This window comes from Otolemur garnettii, unplaced genomic scaffold, assembly GCF_000181295.1.
Source record: "Otolemur garnettii isolate 467f Iridium unplaced genomic scaffold, OtoGar3 scaffold00005, whole genome shotgun sequence".
Taxonomy (NCBI): domain Eukaryota; kingdom Metazoa; phylum Chordata; class Mammalia; order Primates; family Galagidae; genus Otolemur; species Otolemur garnettii.
The window spans coordinates 32,118,258-32,133,385 of NW_003852400.1; the positions used below are offsets into that span (position 1 = coordinate 32,118,258).

At 34.0% G+C, this 15,128-nt stretch overlaps 1 protein-coding gene across 6 annotated transcripts in view; it reads right to left on the reverse strand.

The window, feature by feature from the left end:
* DGKB (diacylglycerol kinase beta) overlaps positions 1-15,128 on the reverse strand; it is a 694,453-nt gene that overhangs the window by 475,423 nt on the left and 203,902 nt on the right. For all 6 annotated transcript variants that reach the window (XM_003782718.2, XM_012811488.1, XM_023519015.1 and 3 more), the window contains 3 exons: positions 13,850-13,924; positions 10,714-10,833; positions 1,694-1,811 (listed from right to left, as the gene is read on the reverse strand). In XM_003782718.2, coding sequence (XP_003782766.1) covers positions 1,694-1,811; positions 10,714-10,833; positions 13,850-13,924 — 313 coding nt within the window. The remainder of the gene's footprint in view (positions 1-1,693; positions 1,812-10,713; positions 10,834-13,849; positions 13,925-15,128) is intronic.

Here is a 15,128-nt window from a genome sequence, read left to right on the forward strand (position 1 = left end):
AGAATAGATTTTATCATACATGCTAACCCTTTAGTAAAAGTTAATCCCTCATCCACCATCAAAGCATTGTTTGTCCAAAAAGGAGCAACTTCTGCTAGGCAGCATGTGGTATATACATGCAAAAATTTATTTATATGCAAATATATGATAAACAAGCACATATATATGTGTGTGTACATATGCTTTTCTGTATCTTCAAATTTTTTGTGGTTTGAACCTGAATACAGATATTTTTTAGTAAATTGCTGGTCTCAAATCAAGAGTTCTATATATATACAGAGCAAAATGTAAATAAAAAACAACCATGTTGAACACTCATCAAGACAGAAACAAAAACTAACCACTGCCTGAAATTAGAATGAAAAATATTAAATCCAAATAATACATATATATCTATAACAAAACAGTTCCAAAATATTTATTTCTTTGATTTTTCTTTGGCAAAATTGACATAGAAAATGTACTTTCTCTTCTATTCCATATTACTAATAATGTTGAGTGTCACATTTACTACATTAATCAGTAAAAATTTGTTACTAAATTTCTCAGCCTTTATACCACCACCTTGAGAGTTATAGTTTTGTTTCATATTCATAAAATCTATCATAAAAATTCCTTTACTTAAAAATGATAGAACTTTACAAACAAAACACTTCCTATTTATATGGAGAATGGTCTAGTATAACTAACTTTTCAAACTTGGCCATCAGAAACTGTACTTTAACATGACGTGGCAAATTCTATGTAGCTTTATTAAATCCTTAAACACTTAAGAAGTCATATATATATATATGTATATAGCACTAAAACATGATATTTGGTGTCAAATAATAAATCTGAGAAAAAGTAATGTCTTAACAGACAACCAAAGAAGATGCTAGCTTAAAAAAATAAAAAACAAAAACCCTGAAATATCTGCTTTACTTTAGTAGAAACATCAGGGGGTGTAAAATTTTTTTAGGTAAATAGGCTGTAGATTTAAAAATACTTGATTTAATAAATAATTACTATTAAAGACTTATAATCAGCAGTACTGTATTAATAGAATAAAATGAACATTGCGAAGATGAGTGAACTAAAATTTTAAAAACAGCCACAACTCATGAATTGTCAAGGCTTGGAATTCCAATATCCATTAACAACATATGAAGATTTCCTTTATGATACCACTGAAAATAATGTGCTTGAGGTATAAGATATGTTTGTATTCTTTGTGATTTCTTCATTTGAAAGTAAATCTATTTTAATCAATTAATGTCCATGTTTTATTTAAAAAAAAAAAAAAGATCAGAAAGAATGGACTCATTGTAAGAAGTCCATGTGAATGAAGTGGCTAAATCATGGGGGAAAAGACAAGTGTGAGTAAGACATAAATATTAGAAGCTTGTGGAAATCTTTAAAATAATCCCAGCAGAAACAGGAAATTTTGAATACATTAAACTATGGAGGGAAAAAATGGCTCAGGAATTGAAAAATGTCCTTCATTCTTTTCCAAGGGGATAGTTTCCAAAACTAAATATGTAAAACTAGAATAATCTTAGAATTCAAAATCACATCATAGGAAAACATAAACCACAGGTACAGGGATAGTCTGGATCACTTCTTGGGTCTCCAGCTACTGATGGGGCATTTGCATGGAATCAGCCTTTCCCCACTCCAGGTGACGACGTCCAGGCAGAGCAAACGTACTCACAGGAACAGCAAAGGCCCTGCTTCCCCACGCCGATCAGCATGTTCAGGCACAGGTTGCAGTAAGCAGGTTTGTTAAAGTGCTTGAGTCTCCACACGTGCTGTCCATCATCCTTCACGTTCTGTACAGGACGTAGGAGAAACAGATTTCACTTAATGAAATAAACAGTGGAAGATGTAAGTGCCAATAAAATTCAGAGCAGGACTGAAGCATGTGAAGACAATCTGTTATTTCATCTCTGACTTTCTCCAAGATCACCACAGAGCCTTTAGAAAAACACATGTGCGCGAGTGGAATGAGAGCGTGCTAACAAATCGCTGATGCTATGGCAACTCACAAATTCTTGCTATTATCAATACATTGATAGCACACCCCAAACCATTATAATGACCTGCCAAACTGAGCTCTCCCTAAGAACACGGACATGTCTGCCTCCTCTTTGTTAAGTACTTTATCCTTAGTATAGTTTCATAAGCAAATAAATGGAGAGAAATTACCCAAGTGGAAAGGCTGATAAATGAAAACTTGCAAAGACTTTGTTAGCCCTTCCTTGACAGTCAGAATGTGCACAAGTCAGGATAATGGTTAGGTCATGTAAAGAGGATGGGATGAGATTGGGAAAGCAATACATAAAAGGCATCAGTGATGTTTAGAGTTTCATATGAGGATTCCTTCTATCATATTATAATATGTATTAATATGTTTCTATATGTCTCAAATAGTGCATTTTTAACAATATACCTTTAGAGGATCTAATTATGTTACCTGTTTACCCCAACTTTTATAAAATGTGATTTTAATCTCACAGAAAGTAATTAAAGGCATTAAAGCTACTTTACCATATTGATCTATAATAACCACTATAGTTATTTTCCACAACAAAACTTTAAGTTTAGGTTAATTTCCCAATTTAGTAAAATACTGTAAATATTGTTTACTCATCTAAGTAAAATTATATAATCCACATCATAATAGCTACTTCTCTAATGTATGTTTAATCACATCTGCATTGTTCAAGGTTAAGTAGCAAGGGCATGGTGGCTAATGCCTATAATCCTACCGCTTTGAGAGGCTGAGGTGGGAGGATCACTTGAGGCCAGGAGTTCTAGATGAGCCTGAGAAACATAGCAAGACCTTATCTCTACAAAAGTAAACATTTAAAAAATACCCAGGTATACTTATGTAGTCCCACCTACTTGAGAGGTTTGCTGTAGTCAGGACAGCTGTAGTCCCAGCTACTTGAGAGGATTGCTTAAACCCAGAAGTTTGAGGCTGCAGTAAGCTATGATTACACCACTATCCTCCAGCCTGGGTGAAAGGATGAGAGTCGGTCTCTAAATCAATTAGTTAATTACAATGAAATAATTTGATGTTTATGAACCTCCTGAACCTTTTACAAGAATATCAAAATATTAAATTAGGTGATTATATATTATTGCTTTTATTGTCATAATTTCCCCCTTTAGCATGTACTCAGTATGTATCTACTACATTGCATCAAACTTTGAATAATATCAAATATCATTTGTTGGCATTCTATTGAAACCAGATAAATCAAAACTTTTCAGGTTAGTCAAATTGTCCTATATCTTCTAGTACATTTACCTAATAACATTTTGTTTACCTACTCTGTGTTGCATCACTAATACTAATTCTGTAAAAACATGCCCAGATCATCTTGTTTCTCTTGATAATAAAATATTAATTATAATGGTCCTAAACACTTTTTCCTATTCCCAGTCAAGAGATATGCCCTTAGATTTGTAAGAGAGGAAATCTATAGTAACTAATTCGTACATTAGAACCAGAAATGTCAAATTTGCATCATAATATGAAACATTAATGGTGAAAATGTTTCCTGGGAGATAATTCTCCATGGGTCTCTTGAATTTCTTCATGTTTTGCAAGCAGTAGCACTATCCCTTTTTCTAGGCTATCTTTTCAAGGATAATTGAATAACAAACAACTGTGGGCAACACAGATGTCTCTTCCTACAGAGGAGAAGGCAGGTTTACTTATCATCTAGTAGAATAAAAATAATCTCTCCTTTCTAAACAAAGTTTAAACACGTTTGTCATTGCACATTATAACAGATTTAGTTTTCCTAAGCCAGGGGTTCCAAGCTCTGATGTTATGCACAGCAATTACTTGGTCATGCTCTATCATCCCCATGAGGGCAAAATAAACTGGCTCAAATTTGAAGTTCTAGTTGCTTGTTTTGCTAAGAATAACAAAGTCAATTGTTTCTGATCTAGAAGTCTCATGTCTTCTGCCAACATCCATGAAACCCTGGCAAGCTGCAAACACCTAATTTGCAAGTAGAATAAATCTCAGACCCTTTAAAATTCTTGATAATGCTCCGATTTGTCTTTCTGACAAGGAACTAATAAGTTCTCAACAAAAGTGGCTATCCAGAAGGTGTCAAGAAGAGAATTTCAGAAGACTTAGGCATTTCTATTTTCTTCCAAAACTTAAGAAATAGGCTGCATAGCAATTTCTGAACCCAGTTCTGGTTTGCAAGAATCAAAAGATTTCTAGTTGATTTACAATGTTTAAACTTTATATGTTTAATTTTTCTATATTTCCCAAACTATCTATATTTTTAAATTTTTATTCTCATAAATAAAAAGTAAATTTCTAGAAGTGGAAAGTTTAAATATGGGATTATATTTTAAATAATAAATGTTAAAATTAACAGTTAAATACTTAAAAAGTGTTAAATAAAAGAAGAAAGGGGAAAAATTAATTTTCATATGTATTACTGTTCTCAGAACCTTGCCATTTTATTTTTAAATGATTGTCCATTACATGTGAATAAGCTTCATCCTCTGAAGAGCACATATGGACTAAGTTAGCTGGCATTTTCCTTATCAAAAAAACAAACAAGTCTGAACGTGGGTGTTCTGTCAATCAGAACACTTAGCCATGTTACAGGCTGCAACTGATATACAAATCCATTACCCAGGCATAAAATGCTTTACCAAAATACAAATTAAATAGCTTTCTAGCTCTTGGCCGGATATATTGCCAAAATATGCAAGGGATGAAATATGTATGTGACTTCTTTAAAGGAAGAAATTGAAACCAGGAGCCAACTATTTCTCAGCAGTGGAAATTATACTCCAACTCTCTGTATTTTCATGTCCTGTCTTGTTTGTCTAATTTAGATTGTAAACTTAGTGGTGGAGGGGAAGAATCTGTCTCTGATATTCTGTCAGCCCATACAGCCCCTTCCTATTAGTACTTCTATTGCAAATAAATATTTATTGCCAAGAAAGGAATTCATTTTTTTTATAGAGGAAAAAGAAATAAATAAACAGGGAATTCAGAAGATTTGATTTCTGGCCTACTATGAAACTGTGGATAAGCCATGTCACCTTCTTTCTATCTTTCTCTCTAATGAAATAAAAGCACCCACTTTCCCTTCCCAGGCCGTGGTGTGAGGTTGTTTCATTATACAATACCCGTGAAGTTAATTGAGCTCCTCAGAAGACTGGTGTTACATAAACAGCAAATATTATTCCTGCCATTGGGTTGAGTTGTGCAACATATCAGTGTTTCAGCCAAAAGAATTAAGAAGGATATTTGATGTCTGACTATACTTTATTTCATAAAAAAAAATATATATTTTTTCATTACCAGACATAACCCTCTCTGTTATAATGAAGCAGTCCAGTTCTGTGCTTGTGACAGAGAAATGCTTAATGAATCTTAGACAAGTCTGTGCTGAGAAGGAGCTTTCCGTCTTCCTCAATTCTCAATTCCCTGGAAGTCAAAGGGATGTTTCAAAGGGAAGGAATCTCTTTGGAACGTTTTGAAACCTATTTCATAATCCTAGTGATCTCTGAAGTTTTAGCTTTTCCCTAAATACTTCAAAGATCACATAAAATGTTCAAGTCAGTGAGGACGTTGTAAGTATTATTTTCTTTTCAGAAGACCTTAACGAGAAATTTTAGTGACACCCTGGTCCGAATGCTTCTACCCCCTACAAGTATTCCACCTGACATACAGAAGACATAATATTGCCGGTCACTTCTAACTCATGACACACTAAGGACCATTAAATTACATACTTATTTATTCAAGCTCTCCAAAAAATTATAACAATATGAAAGAAACTATTCTTTTAGACAAAAAGGTGAGCTGCATTAAGTCAAGGCAAGGAAAATGAAGAGAGAAGTTTTAAAATTCTGGTTAGAGAGTAATCAACTGCTTGTGTCTCCACCGCACTCTCAGGGGTCAGGCTGGAACCCCGCCATTACTGAGGCTCAAGGGCAAACTCCATAGCAGGTAATACTCTATAGTCATTTTCCTAGAATCACCTAATCCTGAATCTCAAGAATTGTTGTATTCATCTAGTTTCATAACACTTTTCTAGATTGAGTGATTTATACAGCAGAATAAAAACTCTCAACTCAATTGCAATTTTTAAAATTAGAGTGTGAAACATCAGTTTCCTAAATACTATTTAATTTACTAAAAATACATCCTCTTCTCTACTCCATCACTCAGAAATTTCATCAGAGAACACATTTCATTTTACTTAATGGAATCAGACCAAGAAAAAAAAAGGAAGAAGAAGAAGAAGGAGAACGTATCCTAAACCATATCCATTTAAGGGAAAGTTTAAATTACATATGGAGATTAAAGACCAGAACTTTTTTCACACTTATTGTGATATCAAAATATAAATCCTTTCAAAACCATCCATAGGCTAGATGTGGGCACAGCAACCTACCACTAAGAAGTTAAGGTATCCTTATTTCAAATGAGGCTACTGCTTAATTGTGTATTCCAGTTTTAATGACAATATGAATTCATGTCATCCCTGAAAAGAATTTTTTTTTTTTTGCAGTTTTTGGCCAGGGCTAGATTTGAACCTCTGGCATATGGGGCCAGCACCCTACTCCTTTGAGCCATAGGCACTGCCCCTGAAAAGAAATTTTTATAGAGAAATTCACTAGTGATAAAAAATTATGGATTTCAGAAGTCAAAGCATTATTTTTCTTGTCTTAGAAAAGAAATGTTTAACCTGAAAGAGTATGAGAAAAGAAAAGGCATGTTCTTTACTAACTTCTTTTCATTTTTTCCAGAGAGTGCAACTGCCACTCACAAAATGACCTACTTAGTCAATAATGGAACCACAAAGAAGATCATTTGATGAAGTTCAGTAATCCTAGGCTATCTCTCCATTAGTCATCATGCCTTGCTGTGGTTGTCTGATTATGCAAAGTAAAAGGTATCAGGTTCATTTCTCCTGGATGATTAAAAATAAATTAAAACTCTTTCTGTTTGTAACCTAGCAAATTATTGACAGAATACATGAGCAGTTAGCATATTATTATTTGACATTGAGTCAATTATGACCAACATCCTGTTTTTATAAATAAAGTTTTATTGGAACATAACTTCCCTGGTTCATTTACATTGTGGGTACAATTTTACTATAACAGCAGAGCTGAGCAGTTGCGACATAGACCCTATGGTCCCAAAGCTTAAATTATTTAATGTATTTTTTTTACACACAGTTTCTAATTAGTGGAACAGAGTCTATTGCTAAATACAGTTACTTAAAAACAAAAATATACATTTAAAAAGATGTTTACTAACAATAATTTTTCAATGAAAAATTCACTGAGGAAGAACAAATAAGTCTTAGGTATAATTTTTTTATTGTGATCATCATAATCAAAAAGCCATCCAAATTATCAGTTTTCTATCACATGTAGGAGGCACTAAGATTTTTTACCCTGTCTCATCAGTTCATTTGGGGTATTATAGCCTGTGTGGAGCCCCTTGTAAGAGAAAAGAAATGACTCTTACTCTCTAGCATTTGGTATAGAATTGATTCCTAATAGATTACAGACCTGATTTTGTTATTAAAACAGATATTCTTCAATAAAGTAGCCTTGTAACTTCTGTTAATGGAGAAAAATAAACTACAACGAAATCATAACACTTGCCTCTTACACTAGGAGTGAAGGTTACTCTCCAAGGACAACACTCTTCTCTGTGTAATTTGGCTAGGACACTACAGTCACTGCCAAATACACGGTGGTATTTAACATGCACTATCAATTAGAATCTACTCCCCGAGCTCATAATTGACAACAGAAAAGAGCATATAGGACGGAATAACAAGACAGGCTTGGCAATAAGTGGTCAGATTCCAAGCTACAGTATCTAGATTTCCAATTTAATAAGCAAAGGGGAGGGGAATTGCACCATGGATCAAATTCTCTACAGGTAATAATGTAACACATTAACTGCCTACAGCTAGGAAATAAATCTCAATTACTAAAAAAGGCCCTCATCACTCCGTTGTCTTGGTGTCACTCAGCTTTTTAAAACAATTACCATGCCTTAAAATTAAAAAGCTGTTTCTAAAAAATAAATGCTTTATTTTGGGGATCATTACACATGATTGCGTGGCTTACATATTTTTAAAAGACAATTTAAAATAAGGATGGCTGATTCTTTTCAAAAAGAAAATGTGAAAGAAAGGGAAATTTCTTTTTTCACATTTGTTCTTCCGGGGAGGCGGGCAGTGGGGTGGGAGGGGAGGAGGATCCAATCTTTTATAATTTAAAGTACTCCCTCTAAATGTTAAAATAATGTAGCTCTGTCATCTAGTGGCAACCACTGGTAACACAGCTCTGGAACACAGATTGATTTCTCCTGTTTAGCTCCCCAAAATTCCTTTTCACTAAAAACATCAAATACAAATTTAAAAACATATTAAGTAAATTACACCTAAGGAACAGAGTGTATGTTAAGAGCAAAGAATTGTCCTCCAATTGAAATAACTTCCCGCTATCCTAGAAATTAATGATATATTTTTATCTTTTAACTAAAGGCTGTTAGTTAAATGCATATGAATTTGTAGATATATTATCCATGCTATTTATACAAATTCACAAACATTTAAATTTACAAATTAAATTTGAAAAAGTTTCTAAACAGTTTACAAAGAAAAACAAAGAATATGGGGAAGGGGGAGGCTGGGTGGAGGGAGGGTGATTGGTGGGACCACACCTATGGTTCATCTTACAAGGGTACATGTGAATCTTTCTAAATGTAGAATATAAATGTCTTAACATAATAACTAAGAAAATGACATGAAGGCTATCTTAACCAGTTTGATGAAAATATTTCAGATTGTATATAGAACCAGCACACTGTCCCCCATGACTGCATTAATGTACATAGCTATGATTTAATAAAAAATAAATAAATAAATAAAACTTTTGGTGACATTTAAAATACAGGTATTAATTCTAACTTTCTGTACTTTTCTCTAATTTCTGCTGCTACCCATTTGCTTAATCGTTCCTGCATCTTTCCTTCTTCTTTCGTACTCGAATTTCCATATATACATGCAATATATAGATTAAAAACATAAAATTCCTTTTCTGGGAGCCATTATGACTGGAACGTTCTGACTAGAGCCCTCTGACAACTATTTTTCAGCATGCTGTTGCTGTACATTAAACCTTAAGATGTTAACATTTTGTCAGTTTTCTTTTTGTTTTCTCCCACTAGTGTGGTTTAAATAATGCTTTTGTCATAACGTGCATGAACAAGTAAATAAATACCTATAATATAAAGGCATATTACAAGGTATTACAAAGTGGTAGTAAATTATGTGCATCTAATCTATATGGGCAGTATGAAAACATCTGGTACAAGGAAATATAGTTTCATTACTTTTTAAAGTATAGAAATATATTTACAATAATATTTATTATCTCTAGTTTTAATAAATTATTTTAAGGTTATTCCCTTTGAATCACCTATTAGTATTTTTTTATTTTCCTTCATTGACTGTGTCTAAAATGCCATAGGCTGTTAAACAAGGATATTTCTTACGTGCAAGAACAATTTATGTTTTAAAAAATATATAGAAGAGGGTGCCCAAAAATGTTGACACATTTTTAAGAAAAGAAAAAATTGTATTAAAATTGTAATACTTGAGCGGTGCCTGTAGTTCAGTGGCTAGGGCACCAGCCACATACACCAGAGCTGGTGGGTTCGAGTCCATGCCGGTCCTGCCAAACAATGACAACTACAACCAAAAAATAGCCAGGTGTTGTGGCATGTGCCTGTGGTTCCAGATACTTGGGAGGCTGGATCAAGAGAATCGCTTAGGCCCAAGAGTTTGAGGTTGCTGTGAGCTGTGACGCCATGGCACTCTACCCAGGGTAACATAGTGAGACTCTGTCTCAAAAAGAAAAAAAATTGTAATACTCAGTGTGTACCAATGACATTTGTTATCCTGTTATTGTATCTTGAATCTGTTTTTTTTTAATTTCTTTCTTTTTTTTTAGTGGAAACAGAGTCTTGCTCCTGCTCAGGCTGATCTCAAATTCCTTAGTTCAAGCAATCCACCTGCCTTGGCCTCCCGGAATGCTACAATTACAGGTGTGAGCCACCTCACCTGGCCTGTATCTTGTATCTTTTATCATTGCAGAAGTCAAATGTGACTTGAGTATTACAATTTTAATACAGTTTTTCCTTTTCTTTAACTATGTATACATTTTTTGGCACCCTGTGTGTGTGCGCGCGCATAATTTCCTCTCAACTGCTTCAGATATATAATTGCTTTCTATAAGTACTGGTTATCAGTAAAATAGATTCTCTTTATAGGGAGGGGGAATATTGAATGGAATGTAGCACCACAAGGGCCACAGAAAACAATAATGTCGCAAAAGTTCTTGCTTTTGATATGAACTCACTACCTTTTTTTTGGAAAACCTAGATTTCACTTTAAGTACAGGCAAGCAAAAGAGAGAAATTATTTTTTGAATACAAAGGTAATACTGAAAATGAACCGCTGTGTTTGGGGTAAGCACTATTACATAAGGAGTTATTGCTAAATGACGCCATGGCATACTTACTGAAAGTTCCAGGCACTAACAATATACTGAAAGGTGGAAAATCGCCATATCAATTTATAATCCAAATGCGTAGTAGAGAACCTCACTGATTACCACCAGGTCCCCCTCCTTTGTGTAAATGCTTACATTTTCCAACCCCAGGAGCACAAGAAGTGGAATTGTTGTCATTCCTCCTTGAATCCATTCCTCTAGAGACACTGTTCCATCATGATCATAGTCAATCTCTTCCATCATTTCATGGAGAATCTGGAGTAGAGCAGATGAAGGAAAATGTACAATGAATCAATGAAATAAATTTCATATGATATCACAAATCATTATATTAATTTGGCTATAAAAATCATGACTAACAGTTAAATAGGGATAAATGTCTTGGTAATTCAGTACAACATTAATCCTATTACTGAGAAAAGAGTGACTTCATTATGATTTCTAAAACTTGGCTACTTATACTTATCACCTTTTGGAAATAAGTGATTAACTTTTTAATATTTTTTCAACGAACACAGCTCAAACAAGAAGTCATCTTTAATGTAAGAATGAAAGTGGTCTTTAATTACTTTCCCTAGGTTATTGTTTTAGGTTCATATATATGCCAAAAAATGTCTGAACAAATTAACTTCATGGCAAAGAGCTCAAATAATTATTTGCTAAGTAGTAAGGGGCAAGGGAATTAAGTTGCTTTTAATTGCTTGTCAGAACTTAATAGAGCCAAGAAGTTAAAGGATCAAATCGTGTTTGATTAAACTCGAATTTTGAAAGATGATTTGCACATAATAGTTCAGAATGTTCTTACTGGTTATTTGTAACACATTTACCTGTCTGTGGTGTGGGGACACTATCACTACTGACTTCAAAGGGGCACATTGTGAGGATTAAATGACTTAATGTATTATAAATACAAGAGCCCCTAGCAGACATAGTAAGTGCTGTATAGAGAGGTTGATGTTACTATTAACGGAAAATCTCAATGACTTACAAACCTAGGAAGCTTGCCTGCTGAAGAGACAAAGTACTTCCTGTCTAATGGCACCAAGATGGTAAACATGGTCAGAATTCCAGAGAAGAGAGGAACTCACCATGTTTGCATAATGTAGAAATTTTATTCAGGTTTTGGAAAAAGGAAAGATATGCAGAGAACAATAGCATAAAGATGTGAATATGATATAATAAAGGAAATATTTAATTTGTTGATAGGAGTGTTATTTGCCTAAACAGTCCTGTGCATAGTGATTTGGGGTCTTCCTTCAGGAAATACCATATTGAAAAATCAGATTATTTTCTGTCATAGCCATAACCTGAACTCAGAAAGAAGAAACTTTTTAGAAAAAAAAAAAATGTTGCTGGAATAATTTCATTATTCTCAAAATAAAAGAAAGTTCAGAGAAATTATTTAGAATGTGGCAACATGGCATAAGATCTGCATGGCTCAAATGCTCTGCCTCTTGAAATCAGGCAGTTGAACCAGTGGAAATGAATAAATGAGAAGTTAAACCCAGGGCATCTGTTTCAGATGGCTGATGCTCTCATTTTTGTACCTAATAAATCTAACGTTAAAGCCTGTGTTAGTTGGATTAAAATCTCCTTCCAAGCACATCTCAGTCTTCCCTCAGTAACTAGGATCAACCTCGTATGTTCGTTTTTCTTCATGCATGTACGCAAACCAATCAGGAATCTGCTTTGTATACATTTGTTTGCAATGAGGAGAGCTGTTGAAGCATTAGGCAAGAGAAGGCATTTCCCTTGACAGCAGACACCATGCACAAGGCCAGAATTTTATCTTTTCTATTATTTCAAATAGAATAGTGACCAATTTTTTAGTAATACACATGCCAAATTATGCTGTAGTTTATTATATATATTCTCCAGTAGAGAATTCGACCAATGCACTTTCACAGGCTGCTCTCAGCCACCCACTGTCCCCTTCCTATAGGTTCCTGATCTTTTTCTTGTCAAATCTACATCCAAGAGCTAGTACCCACTTCTGTTTTGAAGTCTGATAGGAAAAAAATCACTCCCTACTTCCTTCACTGAGAACAAGCAGGCTTGACTGGTAGAGGAACGAGTTCCCCAGGTAGACAGGTGCATAGAATAAGAGAACCCTGCTTTAGATTAATATAACCAGAATGAATAATAGCACTATTCATTATAAGAAATCCTTGGATTCCAGTGAAAATAGTATGAAGGTGAATCAAGCAGTGAATGAAATACATGTTACCATCTACTTTCTCATTCTGGATGTCACTGCAACCTTGGTAATGAGTCTACCGCTCACTAGCAGCAGAGCATGGGCATTGGCACAGTAAGAAAAATCAGTTGAGCTAACACTGAAAAATCTCCAATCCCAATAAGAACAGCGCTCTCCTTTGTACATAACTTGTGCTTTTCTGGCTTTAAATTACAAAGAAAGGGAAACGCTACTGCATCGCGTAACCATGCCATCATCGTTCCCTTGACCGTATGTATGTGAGCAACAGTCTAACAAATGGGCTTCTACAATTCTTGCAGAGCACCAAACCACTCAAATAAAATTTATTTGTGTTTGCTTTGTTCATGTACGTGTTAGTTGATTCTCAATAAACTAATATCCATAGTTCTTATCAACTTTCCTCAAAATATTAATTGTGGCCAAAGTCAAAGTTGCTGATCAAGTATGGTTTGATATACATATGAATAATGTTGAAATGTTGATATTACTCTTTCAAAACTGTAAATCTTTATGGTCTTATAAGCATAGTTAGATACTGTTTCTTTAAATAATTTGGTTAAAAATCTGTGGCTTGACTTTTAACTCGCTGCAGAGCTTTGGGTAAGTAATTTTAATATATTTGGGTCTCAGTTTATTTATCCACAAAAGAAAAATAATAGTGTATCTACATCAGAGAGTTCCAAGCATTAGATAACACATAGACACAAGATAACACAATGTATGTGTATAGAAAACTATCATCTTCTTTTATGGTATACATGACCTTGGCTTCTGCTTATCCCCATGTATATAACACCACCTTCTAAAATAATCTCCAAGAAGAAAAATGCAAAAGTTACTTCTGAGAGCTTCAGAATATCACATATATCTTATTATCTTATTCAGAATCCAATTTGACTTCTGATTGGAAACAGTAACTTAGAGTTGCTTCAAGCCAAAATCAAGTTACAGTAACACACAAGGGTTCCAGAAAAGACAGAAAAAAAAAAAAAAGAAAGAAAGAAAATAGGTTTTCCAAAATTTAGTCAATAGTTAAATCATTCATATACCTACTGGATTCAGTTCTGTGACATCCCATTCAAGGTACTCGGCAACATGCATCATCTGACTGATGATATTTTCTAGCTCCTGGAGGAGAGAGAGAGAGAGGGAAAAAATTAAATAAATTATATGATTGACTTTATATAATCCTGTACATATATAAGATCATACACACACACACAGGTCTGACTATACAGAAAAAAGCAGCCTGAATGTAAACTCATCTTTACTTTGTCTAGAAATTTTCACCAGGAGAGGGCACAACTATACCAAGAAAAATTGTCTTCTATGGGGAAAAATTATTTGAAAAATGTGGGAGCACATATACTTTTGTACATGATGTGACTTTTAAATCACTGAATAGCCTGACCCTTTGCTTGAAAGCAGAAGTGGAACTGTGGAAGGAAGCCTCTGAGGACAGCTGAGAGGTTTATTTATTTTGATAAACTGAAAACATAAATTGACTGCTCAAGTCATTTATTGGCCAATTTGCTCTGCTAAAAGAATACTCAGGATCAAGGTCTGGAGGCTAAATAGATGTGGAGTTTATTTTGAGAGAGGATAGAATTTTAGTTGGAATTTTCATATTGTTATGCTCAAATGTCAACTCTTTGAAGAACTGGCAGTTAATACATATGGCTTCACTATAAATTGAAACATTTCTCATATCTAATTATTTAATGTTTCAATTTTCTCTATCTTAAATCTCCAGAAAAGATTAAATATAGCTTTGTAAAGTGCCTGTAATTTTATACATAGCCAGGACATAAGTTTAAAAAAGGCATTTCATAGTATGACTAAAAATATAAGAACATAAAAGAATAATAAGGCTTCAAAGACATATTGTACTATAATCTCTAGTCTATCGTCAATGTTCATGAAATGAGAAGAAAATATGATAAAAACGGTTGACTCTGAGGGCACCATGGGTCCCTCTTAGAAACTAATGAAAGTTACAGCCTCTCTCCTCGAAAAATATAAATATGTTCTTTACATAAGACAGATTTTAGCAGAAATGATACAAATATAAATGTACTTATTACAGCTTAGCAAATTTTAACAAGAACTAGAGGCTAAAATTAAGTGTGTGTGTGTGTGTGTGTTACTAATCTCACATCTATTCTACTTTTGCTTTGATATACTGTGACAAGGGTCACAGTCTGTGGCTGTGGCTAAGTTGTAAGAATAGAAACTATTTCCGGTGGACTATGATGTAGGCACATGAGACATTAGACACATTATTTCACCTCTCTGAGACTCAGTTTCCTCATCAGTAAAATGAATATTCTCA